Source organism: Nelusetta ayraudi, unplaced genomic scaffold (genome assembly GCF_046127955.1).
Source record: "Nelusetta ayraudi isolate G7.1 ecotype Tasmania unplaced genomic scaffold, CSIRO-AGI_Nayr_v1 ptg000002l, whole genome shotgun sequence".
NCBI lineage: Eukaryota > Metazoa > Chordata > Actinopteri > Tetraodontiformes > Monacanthidae > Nelusetta > Nelusetta ayraudi.
The window spans coordinates 9269791-9290305 of NW_027466052.1; the positions used below are offsets into that span (position 1 = coordinate 9269791).

Consider the following 20515-nt stretch of genomic DNA (forward strand, 5'->3'; position numbering starts at 1 on the left):
TGCTTCTATTCAAAACTTTGAGCAGAGGCTCTCTATTTGCATAATATTAGGACGTGTTGGTGAGGGATGAAAAGTCATGAAAGTGGGTTTTCCATGTATATTTAATGCCATGGTTTGCAGAGCTCCGCTTGAATGTGAATGGTAATGAAGGCTGGCACGTTGAAAACAGGCCCCGCCACTCGTCTCCTCCCCAGGTGCAGCAGTCAGCGTGCGAGAGGGAGCGCCGCGTCCCTCCGCTCTGCCCCTCGTGTGTGTCATTACAAGCTGACAGCGGCAACTTCCCCGCTTGTGTCTTTTTCTTTCCTGAACGAAGGACCGCGTTGGCCTTGAGGACTCGGCACACCAAACTGCGCTGAGCGGAGCACATTTCACACGCAGCTCCTCTTTGTCTTCCTTCGCTCGCAGCGCTTCTCTGCCGGCTTTTGTGCAATTGTAATTGTGTACCTGGGTTATATGCAGGCTAAGTTGTTGAGAATACAAAAGATTTTTTTCCTTCTTGAAATGCACAATAGTGGAATCAGGGGAAAAGGAATGATTACATGATGAGCTAACAACATTGAAAAACAAAAGAAAGCATTTGAGGAATAAAAAAAAACACATTTTTTTCTCTCCAGGTTTTATTTATTTTTTTAACTGTTAAACTTTACAAATGTTTACACTTTGAAAATAATTTTTCAGTTTGGGATTCATTGTAATATTTTTCCCACAAGTGTACAGCTGAATCGCATGACAAACCCACACACCTGAGACACTAAAACTCAAATAATTACAGTAGGGGCAGGTTGAGAAAGCTGGCTACACAGTAGCGATTAGGTTCAGTATAAAAACATAATCTTGTTCTTTTTTTTTTTTCCCGTTAAGTCAACAAAAATCTGACTGCTAAATATCACACCTTGTCAAAACTGCAAAATAGTGGCAAAGCAAGGTTGATCCTTGAGGGCAAACAAAAGAAAAAAGTCTGACACGTAAGATGTGATGTCAACAGCAAAGACAATGACAGCTCAAAACTAAAAGTTAACCGACGCAAGGACAAACACGTGCACGCGCGCACGCACACACACACAGCCGCAGCCAGTCAGCTGCGTTATTCACCGGCAAGTTCCTCCCAGCTCTCGATCATAACGAGGTGCTAAACAGCACGTTTGTGATGAACCATTTCTGTCCTGTGCATTTCTGCAGAACCAGCTGGTAGCCAAACTCATTGTCGCTGCTCGCCACGAGCTCCAGACATCTCCTGGACTTCTTGTTCTGAATGGATCCTCCCTGGAAACATAAAAGCAGAGTGGTTAAAACTGTAAACATATTATGAAATGACAATAGCTTGAAGTATAACCAGCACTTCTATAAAGCTGCGTGGCTGGGAGGGAACATGAATTGGAGCTGCAGCGCTGTAGTTGTGGAGGAATTTCGTCCTCATTGGGATCACCTGGCAGCATTCATTTTACTTTGGTGCAAAACAGTGACCGACAGTTGCTCCCACTCCAGCCAGACCAGGATTTAAAGAGAATACATAAGATACATAAGGCTCAGGAATATAATGCGGTTCGACTGAAAGAGAATTTTCACCGAGGCAACCGAGCGGTGAAAACGTAGGAGGAGAAATAGATGAAAGGAGTCGAGGAGGTCGTCAGCTAAAAATTTTCCAAGTTCTGAAGAAAGCAGGCAGGATTTGCTTATTGCACATCTAACCGAGGGCAAGGAAAGAGTGGAGGAGGCCTTCAGCGGTGTGTGGAGAGACGAGGAAAGGCCCTTATCCAACTTCTCCAGCACTATGGGAAGAGCGCAGGGCAACGTTGGAAGAACAGGCTGCGATTCATCGATTCCTTTTGCATTATTTCCTACTGTATCTTCAAGGGTTCGGCCCGGTACGTGAGGTCAGGGAGACACTTTCTTTTATGGCTAGCAGATCGGCGCTAACTGCTGAGAGACGGTATTTATGAGCACTAGGTTGCAGATGTCCAGACCCGGACCATAAAAGCAGTGCACGGAGCAGCGAAGGCATCTTTCAAATAAATGGTATTTATGACTTAATGTCAGGTTTCCTTACAGGTTTTATATATATTTTTAATCGCCATCACGAACCCAATAATCTTCTACTAGGCTGTACATGAGAACCGATTATACGGTGTAATATCATGACGCCTTCTCACCTTGCGCAGCAGTCCCATTGCTCAAAGTAAAACTCTGCAATCTCTCTCATATTTTTCCTGCGGCCTGCCAACAGGGAGCATTTTTTCAGCCAGCCTTCCCCATGCATCACATAATCTACAAGCTTCATTTATGGATAAAAAGGTGGGAGGGAGGTGAAAGAGGTCAAGTTGTCAACAAAGGAAGAATCGGCTTCTCTAAATTGCTCTAATAAAACCAGAGGAAGGAAGTGGATGGTTCAACGAGTTGTAAACAGTGGCTAATGCTAACGAGATTAGCGTGAGTTCCGTTACAGCAGCAGTTTTATTAGAACTGGGTGGGAGTTTAATATTAAAACGACAAAAAAAGGCAAGCAGGCTGTTGCTGGTGGACAACATTGTTCCACACTTAACAACGACACTAAACAACTACATTAAACACTGTGAAACCTCAAGCTAGCCTCGCAGCAGTGACAAGCGGCTAAAGACACAGAGGTGATATCCCAACTCAAAAATGTGACATACATGAGATAATCTTTCATGACATGTCAGTTCATACTTCTACATACTCCTATATACTACTTCTATAAACGTTCTATATACATACTTTCTTATATGTAGGTTTTTTAATTTGTTTTTGAAATAAAAAACTAAAAAACCTTAATAAATAAGGTGGAAAAGGCACTGAATAATGTTGTAATAACCTTTGTGTCCTGGCCGGAACTCAGATTTAACAACTTCAGTCTGCCCCTAAAACAGATTCTGAAGTCAGCCTCTTGAGCAGATCCTACTCAGTTTGACTCCAGACAGCTAGTACCCTGCCACCTGACTATTGATCGGTCATAACGGCTGACTCCCAGCAGTATATTCCTCAATTTTGAGCCCTAAACCTCTCTGGTCTTAAAGAAATCTTCCAGGCTTGACTTTTCAAAAATTAAAATGCAAACAGCACTTGCAGATCCAAACAACAGAACACACACGTCAACCTGACATCACGAAGGTGCACAAACGCCCTTGAGAAAAGCACAGACACAACCTAACAACACAACAGTGGCAAAAGTTTATTACATGGAGAAAAACAAAAGAAACAAAAACAACAACAGCAAAAGCAATAGCTGCACATGCTGCGGGCCGTTTGTCAAAGTGATCTATGAGTTTTCTGATGTTGCAATTGTGTGCGCTTGTGTGTGTGTGTGTGTGTGTGTGTGTGTGTGTGTGTGTGTGTGTTTGTGACATTTTCAGTCCACCTTACATCAGACCCATGCGTCTGGTTTCCACCTATTTCCAATTTGGCGATGCCCCTCTGCGCTGCCTTTGCCTCTGATCTACAGTCCCAAACCACTCTGCACTTTTCCTTAAATAGAGTCAGAGTCAGTGCCATCTCAGGCGCTCCACCTGAGGGTCTGAGCTCTCTCTCTGTCCTGTTCCCCAGATGTTAACTTAATTACTCCCAGAAACCAGTCTCTCTACAAAATCCTCTAATTCCTTTTTGTTTCATGCAACTTGTTAAGTATCAACTGTAATTTGTCAGTGCAAATGATTATATAAAATTATTATTATTCATTATTATGTAATATTAATTATAGAAGTAATACTAGTAATATTAGTAATAATTCAGACACACCCACACATATACACCCAATTGTTGTCGTTCATACTCTGGTTGTAACCAGTGGTTATTTGACTTCCTGTTGCCTTTCTATGGTCTCCAACCAGTCCACCCGTCTCGACCTCTAACCCCTGATGTTAAAGCATTCTACCTCACACAACTGCCCCTCACTGGATATTTCCGAAGTTTTGGACCATTCTCTGGAAAGCCTAGAGATGGTCGTGATGTGATGAAAATCCCAGTAGATCAGCAGCAGTTTGTGAAACGTTCAAAAACACCAGCATCCAGTCTGGCACCAACAAAGAAGCCACGTTCAAAGTCTCTTAGATCCCCTTTCTTCCCCAGTCTGCCGCTGTCTTTGAACTTCAGCAAGTCGTCTTCAAAACGTCTACGTGCCTAAATGCATTGAATTGCTGCCATGGGGTTGGCTGATTAGCTATTTGGGGTAACACAGAGCTGAACAGGTGTTACAGATAAAGTGATCCATCAGTGCAAACTCATAACGGAAACGGTCTATTTTATTCTGACAAGAATACAACAACTGCTGCAGGCCAGATAATGAGTATATGTGAGCTGTGTGTGGGATGTTGATATTTTCATGTTTTACATCGCCATGGCTGTGTTGGATACAACCTTGTTTTTGCAATAATATAACATAAACACGCCTATAGGCACTTGAGGAAAAAGCAGCACCCACACATAGCAAGAAACAGACCAGCTGATCATCATTTTTCATCTACTGGCTCAAAAAAATCATAATAATGAATATGACGTTTTATTTTGGTCACAACTGAATAACCCCGTGAATAAATTTATACTTTATAGCCAATTTTAAATGATGTTCTCACTGAGTGGTGCAGCATCTGGATGAAGAGACTTGAATCAAAGCTCGGGACCAACCTCTCCCGTTACAGTCCTACCGAAAATCGATGCCGATTCTTAGCCAATCATAAACATCCAAAGCTAGATGCACCACGTCAAAAATACAGTAACATGTGCCGCGATGTCTTTGCACGTCCACTGGCTTCCAGTCACATCCACCAGGTCACAATCGCTGATAACGAACGGCAAACTTGAAGTGAACCTTCCATCTCCTCCCAAGGCCTGCGTGTGGTGCACTGGTGGGTGTGATCACCTGAGTGAAGAGCCAGTGAAGCTTCATGCGTTTGGCGGCCGCGTAGCTGCACTCGATGAGACGCGGCCTGCCGTTCACATCCACCAGGCACTTGTTGTCGTCGTCGTCGACGGTGGGGCTGAGGAGGCCCACGTGAAGCCTCTGCGTATTGGTGTAGTACACGTTCTGCAACAGACAGAGCGAGAGCAGCGTTATTGACCTCCGCAGGAGGGAGGCGGGGAGCGACGTGCACACGTGGTGCCCCGGGGGGGTGACGTTCAGATAATGGTGCTCCCAGATATGTAAAGGAATACACAGGGAATAAATCTGCAGCAAATAAGACGATGTCTCTCAGCTGTAAAAGGGGCGCAGATGTATGCAGATGACTCCTTTAAATATGCAGAGACGAGCAGGTATCCTGGCTGAACTGACCAACTAGAAAGATGAGGCGGCGGTCCGCGGAAAGCAGCTCATTTCTAATTCAGGAACAAGGAGAGGCGTTAAATAATTGTACCCGCTCGGAAGGAATTCTTTCAATCTCCGCCTTCAAGGGCAGCTCTTTGTCCACATAGCGCTGACAAAAGCTCAAAATAATTGGCAGGAATCGAGCAGGAGAATCATTTGTTCTGCACACAGGGAAAGAGAAAAAAAAGTCTCAGCAGGTAAAGGAAAAGGGAAGAGCCACGGAATGCGTCTACTGTATTTATAAGTGGATGGCGTAGGCTTCTCAGAATGTATTCACATTGAGTAACTTTGAGATTCCCAGGACTGGTTGACCCCCTCCTCCACGTCCCGAGTTCAGATTTGCTTCAAAAAATTATTTAGTTTTTCATCCTTAATGGAAATAGAAAAAAAAAAAATAAAATAAAGCCACCGGTAATTTTACTATGTGCACCTTGCAGTTAAATCAGGAGGAACAACAGGTGGTGTTCTGTGTTCCGTTGTGGTTGTAATCAGTGGTTATCCAAGTGCCTGTTGCCTTTCTCTGGTCTCCAGCCAGTCGGGCCCATTGACATCAACAAGGCATTTTTCTCCCGACAGCTGCCGCCTGCTGGATATTTTCTCTTTTTGTGAGCCCCAGAGACGGTGTGTGTGCCTGAAGATCCCAGTAGATCAGCAATTCAAAGTCACTCAAATCCCCTTTCTCTTTAAACCCCTGAGATGGCTAAGATGTCGTTCCTGCCACCTGTTGTGTAACGTTAACACAATGATTGTCAGCGTGTACGTGTGACATGATAATGCAAAAAGATGCAGTGCATGGGTGTGTCTCTCACACACACACACACACACTTGAAGTGGATCCATTGCTCAGCAGCCCTTCAGCTGTCACAGCACCCTGAGATACTTTCTTTTATTATATTTAGAAAAAAGGGAAAACCTTTGCTTATTCTGCAGCTCGTCTCTTTTTTCACTCCCATCCTCTTACTCTAATCTTTTGCGTCACATAAATCTCAAATAGCCTCGTGCTTCCATCACACCAGTCAGACATAACACAGTCTGACTGGGGTGATTCTCCCCACCCCCTTTTTATTCCCGTATCTCATTTCTCCATCAGGCAAAGCTGCCAAGCTCTATACGGCTGAGTTATTACTGAGGTTGTGCTCATATCCAAGTTCAGATGTTTTTCAAGTCTGACTCTTGTATATTGTATGTCTACCTATCTATATGTATATGTTTATATACATGAGAAGGACAGTGTCGGTCGTTTTTTGGCTCAGATTTTCGAACGAAACAATTCCAGTTTAAACATTGACTCTGAGAATAAAAGTCTCCCTCTTCGATGCAAAATTCTTTGTCCCACTCTCAACTCTGCAGTAATTTTCCTGCAACAACAAACTCACAGGAATTTAGTTTAAGGCCTCTCCTCGGTAATAAGTTTTGCTGAGCGTAAACGATTTACATATCCAAAAGTTTGAATTAATTCCAGATTCAAAATACCAAAAGCCCCCGAGATCTGCATGTTGCGTTACCTATTTAGCTGGAAGTTTAACTGTTACGATTGCAGGGAAACTTTCCCCCCCCCAGGTCTTTTGAGTTTGGTGGCTTGTTAAGCGTCGCAGTCGCCTTCCTTTACCTATGCAAATTTTCCTTCCAGCACATGAACATTCACGGCAGCTCCTCGCATTCCTGAATGCAGCGCTCCCATTCCAAATCGGGATCACGTCTGGAAGACGAATTTGGCCTGACAATGACAAACACCTGCACCAGACTGTGCGTGGATCATAATAGCAGAAATCCAGGGACTAATTCCTCTTTGTGATGAAGCGCCGAGACACAAAAATAGAGCAGAGTGGATTTGTCTTGCACAAGAGACTCCTAATCCCATTTGAAATGCCTTTGCTACTGAGGTCCTTTTGTTTGATGTCCCTTGATTTACAGGAGATTTCGTGCCTGTAAGAGACTTAAAATTAGTGAGTGATCTGGCGTGAAAGGAATGCGCAGAAGTTGACTTTGGGGTTTAAAATGGAAGTGGTGTACGATTAAAGGCAGTCCATCAGTACATTGGCCACAGACGTGAAACTTAAACTTGACTTGAATGGTGTGGGACCAGAAATGGAGTTCAACTATACAACTTTGTCAACTGTCAACTCCAGTTTAAGCGATTCCTGAAAACAATTTACTGAGACATAATAGGATGGAGAGATCGATGGGAGTTGGAAAAGGCTGGAGAGAGTAAATGATGATCAAGCTGTGCTAACACTGCAAGGCACTTAACCTCCACATTATTTGAGTGGAGATAAATCCGGAACAAGTGGTGCCAAGATGAGGTTTTAAAGACACTGAACAGTGTTTTTTTTTTCTAAAGGTGAAGAGATACATCTCTGGGTGACAAGCGAAACCCTTTTTCATTTGAAATAATTAAAGTTCTGACATTAAAGCCCAGAAAGTTGTCGGTGGAAAAAAGGACTGCTAAGGTATACCATTGTGTCGTTAATCAATAACATGGCATTTTATGCTGATCCTCAGTAAAATGTCCGTCTCAAAGGCAGTTGTACTCAGAGCTTAATGTGTACTCGACCACGTCCAGAGGTGTGTCTGTAAAGGGCATGATAGGACAAAATAATTGATCCTGTTTCATGACCGAGTTTGAGCCATTGTGAAGCAGAAGGAAAGACGAGATGTATGAGACAAAACAAGGTTTATGAAGAGAAACACGACCTGGAAATAAATCACAAAGGTGATGGATAAACGCGGGATGTACGCGGCTGCAGTCAGCGGAGCTCCGGAGAGACAGGCGGAGAGCGATGGTGCCTCTTACCTGAGGTGTCAGTCCGTGACAGAGGTACAGGATGGGGGTGTTGTCATTGTCCGGGCCCTGGTCGAGACACACGTCGTTCTTCAGGGAGTTCCTCAGCTGGGAGACAAACAAATGTGGAAAAAAGCAGAAAACAAAAAAAAAAATTGTAAAGTAGAACTGGAGAGAAGATTCAGAAAGGAAGGTAATCAGGAAAAGATTGTTCCAATAATTATGAAGATATTTATATGGTTATCTGTGCCTGGATGCAAAGAAAGAAAATACTGATGTCTACAGTAGTCTTTTCCATGCTAATCTTTGGTCGAGCATTTAACTTAACTTTCACTTTCCATGTATTAGGCTTCCAGTAAATGTTTTCCATCTTGACAAGTACACCCACCAGCCACTTTATTAGGCACACTCAGACCAGCAGCCGGCTGATTGGTGATTAACTGTTTGTGTTAACGAGCAAAACACAACTGTATCCACTTTGACATGCAATCACGGTTGCCAGGCAGAACATGTCAAGGCTGATTGCTATCACCACGGACAAACTGGTTACAAGGTTTGTATGGAATGGAGTCGAGATTGCCTCTCTGCTGGGTTATTTCCTCCAAGTGTGATAGTTTGTGTTCACGTGTCCAGATGAACTGAGCCAAAGGGTCGCCGACTGATCCGAGCATGAAAGCACCCCGTATCTTTTCATGAGGAAACGGAAAACAGCACCCTGAAAACAAGAAATGCTCTGTAGGCTTAGCTGGCGACTGGTGCTTTAAACTGTACTGTGCGGTTGGTTGTGCTCCTATTAAAAATGTTTTGGACTGTTGCACTTTGGTACTGTAGCAAACTAAATCACCCACTGCCACACAGCGCACGCAGAGGCTGAATCACTGATTTCTCCAAAGAAAGCGGACACTATTATTCAAATACGAAGTCGCATTTGCTCAGTGCACGGAAGACTTTGAGAAAGATGGATTTAGATGTGTTTCGCACTCATTGGAAACAATAAAGAAAACGAAACAACAACGACATGAAGGATATTCAAGAGAAAAAAAACAACAGCGCATAAAAGGCAGAGGAAATCATGAATCGTCTCCTGAGGCCTTTTAAATTTATTTTCTGCATAGATGCGAAGATGTAAACGGCAGCGTCACAGTTGATGAACACGACTCAGACCTCGGAGCTCGGAGCGTGATTCATGCCTGCGCTCTGACAAAAGGTCCGTCTGATTACAAGATAGCGACTGGCTGCGGGGGAGCAGCAGCGGGGACGGCGGGGCTTGTGGGGGAGCGAAATGGATGCAGCCGTGAGATCGGATCGTCTCAGCTCGGTCGGCCCGATTCAGCTCTGCATTGGCCAGGGAGATGTCGGCATCTGCCCTAATAACCAGCCGCGAAAGTGACTGTATGAAGGGCAAAAAAATGTAGCAGTGAGACCCAGAGGGGCAACATTAACCCAAAGAAGTCTTAAGCTTGCGTAATACCAGGTTTTCAGGATGACTTGTGGGCGGAGTTAAACAAGGGATTTGAATCAAATCCTTTAGACTGGAATGTGCTGCCCTGACACTGAGAAATGGGGCTGGAGGAGGAGGGGGAATGGGAGAATGAGGAGGAGGAGAAGGAGGAAAAGGAGAAGAAGGAGGCCCTGATGGGCCTTCACCTGCACCAACGTCGCGCACGTTCCTTTGAAAAATGTGAAGCGCACACAGTGCCACTGACTAGCCCGTGAAGCGCGCGTCATAAATATAGAATAATGAGATCATCTCACTCGGAGAAATGAATGTAATGAGGCTGGCCTATTTCTTCGCCGTATCCTTCCACCGTTTGTCAGTTTTGTACAAGCGGTTGGGAGGAGGAAAAAAAAAATTTGTTTGCACTGCATAGGAGGCAGAGATATAATACTGAGTCCTGTGTGTCAGTGTATATTAGGGTGCACCCTGGTGATGTGAGGTGGGAGGACCGTGGAAATAAGGCTATTTGAGAACAACTAGGAGCGGGCGGGATGAAACAGTGCCAGAATGCCCTGCCGGCTGCCAGTTTTCATGGCGCCCGCTGCTGCTGCCGCTGCTTCCTCAAAGAGGAAAAACAACCCCACAATTCCCCCGAGTCTATATTTGTAGGGAGCTTCGGTTAATCAACATATTAATCTTCATTTCATCACACATACAAATTCTGTGAACCTCTGGAGGAAATGGAGGAGGGGAGCGCCCCGCACGTGTCGTCTGACAGCGCTCATCTGGATCCTGACACAAGCCGTGCAAGTGAGTGGCTCAGTCAGTCTCGGTCTCGATCAAGAGTGAAGGCAGCTTACCGCTCCGTATGCAACGGTGTCGCTGTACATCCTCATCTCGGGATACATGTTGACCAGGTACCAGCGGAAGGTTTTACACTGCAGCCTCTTCCTCAGGGCCTTCCGGTCCGAGATGTCGCCGAAGTCGATCCCCGAGTCCTGGAATGAGATGAGTGATCAGCGATAAGTGTGTGATTAAATACACTCAGACTCTGATCTCTTATTTTCTGCAGTTGACAAAGTTCGGCCTGTGGGGAACGTGATGATGGGCCATTAAAGAATGTCGTATTTTTGAATAACTTCTTTTTCCTTATTTTCACTGAAATCCAGATAAAAAGTTTGTCTTTCACATCAGACAACTTTGGCTGACATTCTAAGTGGCTAAAGTCTATCTTTAATCTCAATTGAAAGAAACTGGGGTTATATCCGCACTGAATTTTAAACATTTCATGCTGTGATGTGAGTCACACATGAATCAAAACAATTATATATTGTCCAGGCTTCTAATTGGAGTTTGACGTTTTGCACACATTAAACCGCACACACATGCAAAAGAAAAATCATAATTTCTCTCAGACAGATGTTGTGGCATGGTTAGGTTTGTTTTTGGATGCTACTAGTTGTACACTGTTACTCATACAAAATCGCAGATGCTTCCTTTGTTTTATGATAATATAGAAGTAATTTACCAGCTCCGGAGTTGGTTTAAATGGCTTTGTAATGCTTTCCTGGACTCCAAACTGTGTCAAAGTGATTGGATGTGTGCAGACTCACTACAAAGGGTGCCACTGTGTTGTCTGTCAGAAGTGCATGCACACTGACAATTTAGCTGTAAAGTTAATTCGTGGGGTAAAACAGGGGCTAAATTTCATGCTCAGTGAGTGCAAACTCTGTTAAACGCCTCATTATTGACTGGATGAATTGCCTGCAGATGTTCATCTATTCATAGGGTGGATTTACATATCCAAACAGATTATGCAAAAGAAGAAGAAGAGAAAAAAAAGCTTTGGCGAACAAACATTTGACTTTGCCTTTGAGGGATGCTCCAGAAAACCAAAGACGACAGCACAATTATTTACTTTAATTACTGAATCCGCTTCGAGATCAAACAAAAATGAGCCATCGCTGGGAAAATATAACTCTGAAAAACACACAAACATAGGCTAAGCAGCAAATATTCTCTGTAAAACTTGTATTCACACCAAATATTTAGTCGCTGTCATTTTGAAAGAAAAAAAAGACAACACACAGGGATTTTTTGACATCTCAACTAATACTATAGAGACTGAAAGAAAGAGAATGAGAGGAATTCATGAAAATTTCCTTAGTATTTACAAATTAAGTTTATCAAGTGTGTTTATCTTTTTATCATTATTTTAGAAAATGCGTGATGCTCCCGCGCATTAAAAAGGATGTTGGCTCATGTCTGAGTTTAGATATTTAACGGTAAGATGTTCCTTACATGTTTATGCTGTGTGATGTCCCTCCACTGCGGTCATTCAGCGAGTGATAAATTATTGCATCAGAGTCTTCTGGTATGTCAAGGACTGATGCAAGGAAACAGCTGCGATGGGAGGAGCGCGGCTGATCGAAGATGACAGTCTAACATGCAACATTTAGAGCGGGAGGCTGCGGAATGAAACAGGTCCCGCGGTAGGCGTGCCACGGTCTTATCTGATTGCTGCTTTTCATTTTTGTGCACAAGTGAAAGAGACATCAGACGTCTACATGTGTTCGCTGCTCGGAATACTAAGCCAATAGCCTTCAGCAGCACTGGTAATGGGATAAATGTTAAGCGTTGTGCTGTTTCTAAGTTAACTGAATAAATAAACACATACATAAACAAAAACAAAAGAGCAAAAGTAATAAATATTTCATCAATATGTTGGAAGACTTTGACTTTAATGCTCCTTGAATGCAAGATAGAATGTCACATAACAACATGTGGGATCCTGAGCTCAACATGAGTTTTGCCTTAAAAGAGGGTAAAAAGGAAAAAAAAACCTCAAAAACAACGAACAAATGAATAAACAGAGAGTACATGGTGAATGCTTGCGAGGGCTCACCTCCATGGGGATGTTCCAGGCCATGTAGACGTGACTTTTGAACTCATCCATCCAAACCTCGGCCACTCTCAGGGCGTTTCGCCGCATGTGAGAAGTCAGGTCCTCGGTGTAGGGCTTGTGCGCGCGCTCTATGTGAGCGATTCGAGCGCAGGGCAGGACCTCCACGCTGCCGCCACACTGCCACACCTGGTTCGGAACATTTGAGATGGAAAATTCCTGAATTAGTGGGTGTGACATCTTGCAGGACCTCGAACGACTCGCTCGTTTGACTGAAATCGTTTTCTTCTCCGTAGATCTTTGGGAATCCCTCATTTTCTCCCACCGCCTTAGTCTGAAATTTTTGAGGTATTTTCTCACTCTGTGCTGGGGTTAGTGTGTTGGTCTTCACGAGGTGGTGTCGGACGGTCGTGCAGCCAGTGCGGTGGACACTAATGGCATAATTTATAAGCTGCTTAAGGCACATTCTGTCCCCCACGCAGGCCTTCATAACCCCTGCAGAAGCGGGAGCCCACTTGGTGCAGAAAGTTATTGTGCCAGTGCCCGAGAGGGTGAACCTGAGCTCCTGATAACTAAAGGCCAGAGGAGCTACTCCTCACATAATGGACACCCTCGGGAGGCTCGAGACCTCATTCAGAGATCTTCACTTTCAAAATACGTATGGTACCTGCATCCACTGAGGTGTTGGGAAGCTTTCTGTTGCCGGGAACTCGTCTATTGAAAACTGACTTGGCCTTTTACAATCAAGGGCTAAATTCTAAACAGACCTGATTAATATTCTTAATTATTTTGTAGTCAATCAGCATAGAAGGGAAATTAAGTTTTCAGTTCATTCAGTGAGTTTTCAATGCCATTCAACATCAAATTACGGGAATTCCTGTGTCAGTTTTTCTGAAAGGAACTCGGAAGCTCTGCGGGAAATCAGTCGGAAAACGAATTAAGGAATACAATGCTGCTGATTTGTATCTAAAGAATTTGAGTGATGTCTCGAAGCAATTCAGAAGCGCAGGCAGGGGCGATGGAGACGTGTTTGACACACATTTGCAGACGTCGCTTCAAAAGTCTGTGGAAGAAGCTCAGGAATCGCCTCAGTGTGCCGAGCTCGTCGTTTGACCAGGGTGGTCCGATGAGCTTTGAGGGATGAAATCGTCATGCTGCGCATTTGTGTGTTAACCAAACAGCACAGCCAACATCCACTTTCAGGAAAAAATGTGCCATTTCCATATGAAATCAGATGTGGTTCCTGGGTTTAGATGGCCATCATCAGGGACATCACACTCCGAGGGTGTACGGGTGGATGTGATTGGTGTCGTGATGACGAGTCACGCTCCGTGGACCCAGAAATTGCAGTTGAGCAGCTGTGGTCTGCTGGTGACCGAGTTGTCACCCTTTTATTTGATGTTTTACTCACAAGAAAATCCTGCTGAAGAGGAAGCGACACGTTTTCGAATTTGGTTTGCAGTGTAGTGCGACAAACTCAAAATTAGCAAGACACAGGCAGGCACACACACACACACACACACACACACACACACACACACACACACACACACACACACACACACAACGGTTGCTTGCTTGCAAAATGATGTATGGTAGCCACCTGTTTGGTATTCAAATGTCATGTTCGTCTGCCAGCGAAGTCCATTTGTCCTCCTATGATGAGCCTTTCTATTTTATATTACTTACTGCTAATGGCGTGCAAAATAGGAACTGAACACGAAAGAAACAGTGACTAATTTAACACCCAACCTATAATTGCTGGGATGCATATCTTTGGTCGGCTAAATGCAGCGAAATGACTGCTGCATTTTAAGGTCACGTCACACTCTGACAGAAACTCCAGGCTGTACGCTCATAATGAGCCTTAAAAAAAGACAAAAAGCTGCTAAGTAAACTTTGCTGAACACGCAGATCTGGCAACCACACATCGCATCATCATCATATATGATGATTCATATAACTCCTAACAGTACTGACCAATGCGGTAGCTGCAAGGGGAATTATGTTTAAATCAAGCCTAGATCACGTAGGCTGACTGAAATGTTTGCAAAATTAGAGTGACGTGATGAAAATGGCTGTCATTTCACAATCAGGTTTTCTCGGGTCTGTCACGGATTCTGTTAAAGGAAACTGTGTCACAGTTTAAGGCCGAAACAATTCAATAAAAAAGTTAAACAAAAAAGACTGACATGGCCTCGGTACCGAGGGAGGTCGCAGGATAAGTATTCTGGACAACACAGACGTCTGTGCTGACTGCTTGGGCTGAGGAGCGCTTGCTAAAAATCTAACAGATGTCACGACAATGAAAAATATGCTTCAGTCTCTGTATTTTTTACAGCACTCACAAGTGCCCACGCTTCGAGTTGACGTGTGAAAACGACGCCCTGTTCTCATGTTTAATTTTTCTTTTACCTCTTAAAAAATGATTGGATGTGCATCTTTTTTTCCTTTCATTTTCTTTTTGCATTTCTGGACGCTCCGATCAGTACCTGCTATATTATCCAATCATCCATCTGCGAAGGCAGAAGGTAGGCAGCAACATCGTTAGGCTGAATTTTAATCCAACGCGGTGACTGGAGAGCGTGCGTGCCAGCTGTCAGACGACCACGCAGGTTTAACACCAGTCTGACACCTGGCCTGCGTCGTCTGAACTCACTGAGGTGCAAAAAACAAAATGCGGTGACTCCTATAGCAACCACCCCACCTGCGTTTGAGTCGGCCCACGGCACGTTGTTGAAAGTCAGGTCCTCACTCCGCTGATCCGCCCAACTCCTTCCCACAACACTCCCCCTCCCTTGTAGACTTCAAACTCATCTCTTCAAGAAATACCTCACATCCTCTCCTCCCACATCACAACCTTCCCCGACACATCCTCCTGCAAATCCCCCCCGCCACCCGTCACCCTCCTTTAACAACTGTTTTTGCGGAGGAGTTTCATGCTCAAATCTATCTTCAGAACAACGTCAACCTGTGCTTTGGCTATATGTTCTTTTTTCGGGCAGCTGTCCTCGTCATAAATCACTTTGGATACGAGTAAGAGTCAAGCACTTGTAATGGGAACATAACAAGAGTCAAAGTGCTTTATTCAATTTGCCTACTCTGGCGCCGGCTATCAAGAAGAACATCTCGTAACCAGAAGTGGCTATCGAAGGGAGCGTTGACAATCTTTAAGTGTATGAAGCAGAATAATACTGCGTAGTTGTGGCATGGAAATATTTTAGGCTCAGCGTCTCGTGTGCAGTATGAGGCAAAGTTGTGGCTTTTTAAGTGCCAACCTGTGTGGCACCACATGGAACGAGCCGGCGCCACGGCTGCGGTGCTTTAGCTGTCCATCATGTTCTGAGGCAGAGTTCCTTTTAAATAATGACCATTACTTTTGAGAGAGAGAGAGAGACAGAGGAGAGAGAGAGAGAACAAAGAGTGGCTGCTCCTCATCGCCGTGCAGGCAGGATGTCTGCAGCTTTCTGCAGACCTGTGGAGTGAAGAAAGTGTCAAAAAGGCTTTCTGGAGCATTTATTCTTCGACCCATTCCAGGAAGAACTGTGTTCACTACACGTGGAAAACCAGGTGCGACAGAAATGACACATTTATGAACCTATTACTGGTGGCACAAAACAAAAAACCCTAAAAAGCTTCAGCCCACACTGTCTGAAAAGAGACAAAGTGATTGGGAAGTTACTCAAAACGATTATAATTACACAAACTGTTGCTTTGCTTTTGGATGAATGATAAATCTGCACAATCTGATTCAGGTAGGATGCAGAGGCAGATGATTGGCTACAGCGACCCCTGAGGGGAGCAACCGAAGGGAGAAGAAGAAGAGTCAACATCTGACCACCTGCTGTCTGACCCCCCGAAGTACAGCATTTCCATTTCCCCCCTCCTGCACAGCAGACACTTGAAGTCACGTCTGTGGTAGCAGATAAATGTGCTGGTCAGTATGAGATTTAAAGAACAAACACGTAACAACAAAAACAAACAAAAACACTCACAAACATTTTTCTACTCCCCATTTTCACCGCAGAGGCGACACATACAAAGCTTTACTGCTCTGCCCTCCTTCAAACACTTCGATAGTAAAACAGCGTTTTATGACAAAAATCGAAACAAGACAGAAAAACTGGGAGAAACGGCTGCAAACGCAACTTCCCTCTTTGTGACACGCTGCGCTGCTGCGTCATGAAGCAAGTGTCAACGTAGATGAATGACATTAATCATTGCTTACAGAACAGACACAGAGCAGACAGAGCCTCTGCGTGCTGCTCAAGACTAAACAATCAGACTAAACTCTGCTGCAGACCACGTACAACCCTGATGGAAGCAGGCATCCTGATGACAGAGGTCAGAAATTGCCAACGACGTGAAAACCTGTTTGGGAAACAACCCATGAAGTGTAAGTAGGGGCCTCAGGCATCAGCTCTCCAAACGGCCGAGACCCACGTTTAATTGAGCTACGTGGGACCTAACTGAGAAAGTGCATGCAGAAATGATGTTGATTTGAACAAGTTTTAAGGCAAAAACAAGACTAGCATAAACACCAGGATACCGCTGATGTCCTCAAGCTCACTGCGCCACAATCACTATCGGTCTTATTCACCTTGGCCGTCACTGTGTTCCTTGCATTTAGCCGTTTTAGCCAAAACTTCCAGTCGTGTGGATGTCCAAGTCAAAGTGAAATATAATTTACAACAAACATCCCCATTTTATGTAAAAATGAAACAGATAAAATGTTGTTTGCCTTCACCGCTTGTCATTACGACTGAAAGCAGCAGCAAACAGGAAAAGCAACCCAGTGTGCTAAGCTAACAGGTCACCCTAAAGCTTTAGCCGGCTATATCTGCCCTCATCTGACCAAGATTTATTTTCACAGGTTCTAAGGGCCTAAAGCTATTACATAAAAATGATGTTAAATGGCTAAAGGCAAACTGGATATCATAACATAATTTCAGTGGAGAAGAGCTTCTAACATTTTGCTGCGAGGGAAGTTACAGCTACATGTAGTGTAGCATTAACATAGCATGTAGCATTATCGTATAGCAATGTCCATATAACATTTCCAATTGGCAACAATTATTTATTATGTTTTACCCATTTTGTTGTAAACACTATAACATTGCTATAACAAACACAAGGTCATCTTTTTTTTTTTAAATCTTTGTCTTTTTTCGTGCCTTTCCGATGATTGCTTTTTTGTTTCCCCCCATTCTTCCCTAAGCTGTCTCCCTTCTGCCAAATTCCATGTAAATGCCGCATGAGCTGATAAAACCAGATACAACCTAATCTTACTTCATGGATATCTCGAAATGTAATTATAGATACCAATAACTCCTATCTCACCAAAGTAGGAATTATTGCAGATATCGGTAAATTGAAATTCCAGTTGTTCGGTAAGGTGATAAAGGATCACTTCAAGTAAACAATGTATTCCAATAAAATAAAGATTAATTTATGGTTTGACTGACAGGCATTTCAGTGGGATTTTGAAAAGTAATCTTTATTTTTACTTTTTATATACTAAAAACGAACATTTCAATGTCATCTCAATCAGGCCAGCAAGAGTATTCCAAACCTCAAGAGGTTTTGAAATTATGAAATGGTCTCGTATGAACCCAGGCAGACTGACACGTGGAGAGGCATGAGTTCACACATCAGTCATGCAGTGAGTCATCACACTGCAACACGCTGGAGGTTGGGATATGATGAGACAGGGCACATTTTCCCCCATAAACACCACACTCCTGCAACCTCAGGGATGGCAGAATATACAGCCAACATACAGAGAGGGACATTGGTCTTCTTTTGTTGAACGCAATATGCCGATAGGATGCTAATAGAAGAGGCTTTCAATAATATAAGCATATATATATTCTTTTTCCCCCCGTGTGACGAAGTTGAAATCTAGGTCGGCATCTATCAGACGATGAATAAAACACAAACATCTTATGAAAACTTACTTACAAAGCGGAGCCAAGAACCTTTTTGAATCTGGAGTGAACACGTGCATCTGTAATGTAACAGCCACCCTGGTACCAACTAGGGGGTGACGTCTTGTTGACGATAGCTGTCAAAAACTTGAAGAAAGATGTGGCAGCAATGAAAAAGGGGATGCTGCTGCAACTTCCAAACCTCAGAACTACATCTCCCTGTCATTTGCTATGCCCCTTTAGGAGGGTTTTTCATTATATCCTGGCCTGTGTATCAGAAACTATATGCTTTTATCTTCCTGTGCCCCCCACACCACCACCAACCCTCCTGCACTCACCCAACCCTCACCCAAAAGCTCAAACTGGCTTAAAAAATGCCCCTGTATTTCCCACTGAATTCATTTCACATTTACGCGGCAGCGTTTTGCCATAATCAAACACCTCACATCAAAGCACGTGCCCACTTCTAAGGTGAGGCTGAGATTCCTCTTTCGTTACGTGGAGTTACACACGTCAACCGGCCGTGTCTGCTGAAGACTGAAGTCTATTCCTGGCACTCCCCTCATAAACCCTCCATCACTTACACACAATGACACGATCGCCCCTGTCCTGCATCCTCCATAAACGCAGGGTGGTTCAGAGTTAGTGCCTACTTCACCGCTTGTGCCAGGGGAGTTTAAAGACATAGCACTTGACTGCTATCGATCCCAAATTAAACATTACAGTTTCAACAATCTGCACACGATCCATTGGATTCCCCCCCCCAGTAATTTAACAGAAAATGTATAGTGTACTTCTAAGCCTATCAAAATTCAAAAAAACAACAACAAACAAATACACAAAAAAACAAACAAACTAAATTCTTCTAATTACATCATCTCTCACACCGCTATCTCCGACATCTCTCACACACCTAATTTGGACAGGAGAAGTTTCAGTAGGATAGCGTTTTCACACTATAAGGTTATGATACAATATAATGCAATATAATATCTACAATACAATGCAGTGTAAGTTTACACCGACACACACATGTGCTAGATCGTTGAAGAGCAGTATCTCCTCCCAAGAACAGATTTTCAGCACCGTTTTCTTTGACAGTTTCTCACCTAAACAAGTTACTGCGCAGTCTGTGGAGTTCAGTTTGCCAGTTATTTAAGTAGGAGATCCAAGGACATTTTAAATGTGCACATTTACACAGACCCTCACATATTTATAAAGTAGGGCTTTTGGAAAATGCCTTGAAAGACCTTGTACTGGAGGATACATGTTCTCCTTGTAAAGTAGAAGTACTTCTAGATGTAGCTAAAAAAAAAAAAAAGCAAACCAAATTACTTTTGAACCACATTACTGACCTAATTTAGTAGAATTACTTGAAAAAATATGTTTTTAAATAACCAATCTGACTTTATAACCCAAATATTGATAGTTAATGACCATCCTCAGTCTGTGATTTTTCTCCCAGACTCTTATTCGCCTCTAAATATGAGTCATCAATGAAGGATAATTGTACATGTAACTTGTGTGAGACAGGCCTGTGGTTATCTATGTCTTCAGTGGGAAGAGTCATATCCTTGCATTATTAATGCACCACTTTTCTTTACATCCCTCAGAGAGAGAGAGAGAGAGAGAGAGAGAGAGAGAGAGAGAGAGAGAGAGAGAGAGAGAGAGAGAGAGAGAGAGAGAGAGAGAGAGAGAGAGAGAAGCACAGTTCTGTAGTTGTTATGTGCTGATTAGGTTCTTGATTGGTTGTTTGTGTTATCTTATTATCCAGAGACTGTTACTGATTGCCTTGCTAGACTTAGTTGTGTCATCTTAATTATACAGCCTATCTTTGGAAGTCCAAGAGCAACACTACCACATAAGAAAGTGAAATTTAATATTATCTATCAAATAAATCAATAAACTCTGAAAATCAATTTAGAGAAACATTATCATTATCTTACACAAAGCGTATGAAGAACAACATAAATCCTTCCGAACCATTAAGATAGGCTATGCCCTTTCCTCGCTCCAGACCTCCGAAGTAATTTAATTGGAAACAACACAAATGAGAAAATAGATTTTCTCAGATAAAATAACAGTCCCACCGAGCCAGGACAATGCCTCTAAACAATCCCCACAGCTTTATGGTGTCAGGTTTATGGCTGTA

General features: G+C 43.4%; 1 protein-coding gene across 1 annotated transcript in view; it reads right to left on the reverse strand.

Moving 5' to 3' along the window:
• Nucleotides 1-599: 599 nt before the first annotated feature.
• Nucleotides 600-20515, reverse strand: part of galnt18b (UDP-N-acetyl-alpha-D-galactosamine:polypeptide N-acetylgalactosaminyltransferase 18b) — a 62452-nt gene continuing 42536 nt past the window's right edge. Inside the window, exons 7-11 of the mRNA XM_076022510.1 lie at nt 12440-12625; nt 10395-10532; nt 8109-8204; nt 4871-5035; nt 600-1263 (exon numbers count right to left, since the gene is read on the reverse strand). Coding sequence (XP_075878625.1) covers nt 1117-1263; nt 4871-5035; nt 8109-8204; nt 10395-10532; nt 12440-12625 — 732 coding nt within the window. The 3' untranslated portion in view covers nt 600-1116. The remainder of the gene's footprint in view (nt 1264-4870; nt 5036-8108; nt 8205-10394; nt 10533-12439; nt 12626-20515) is intronic.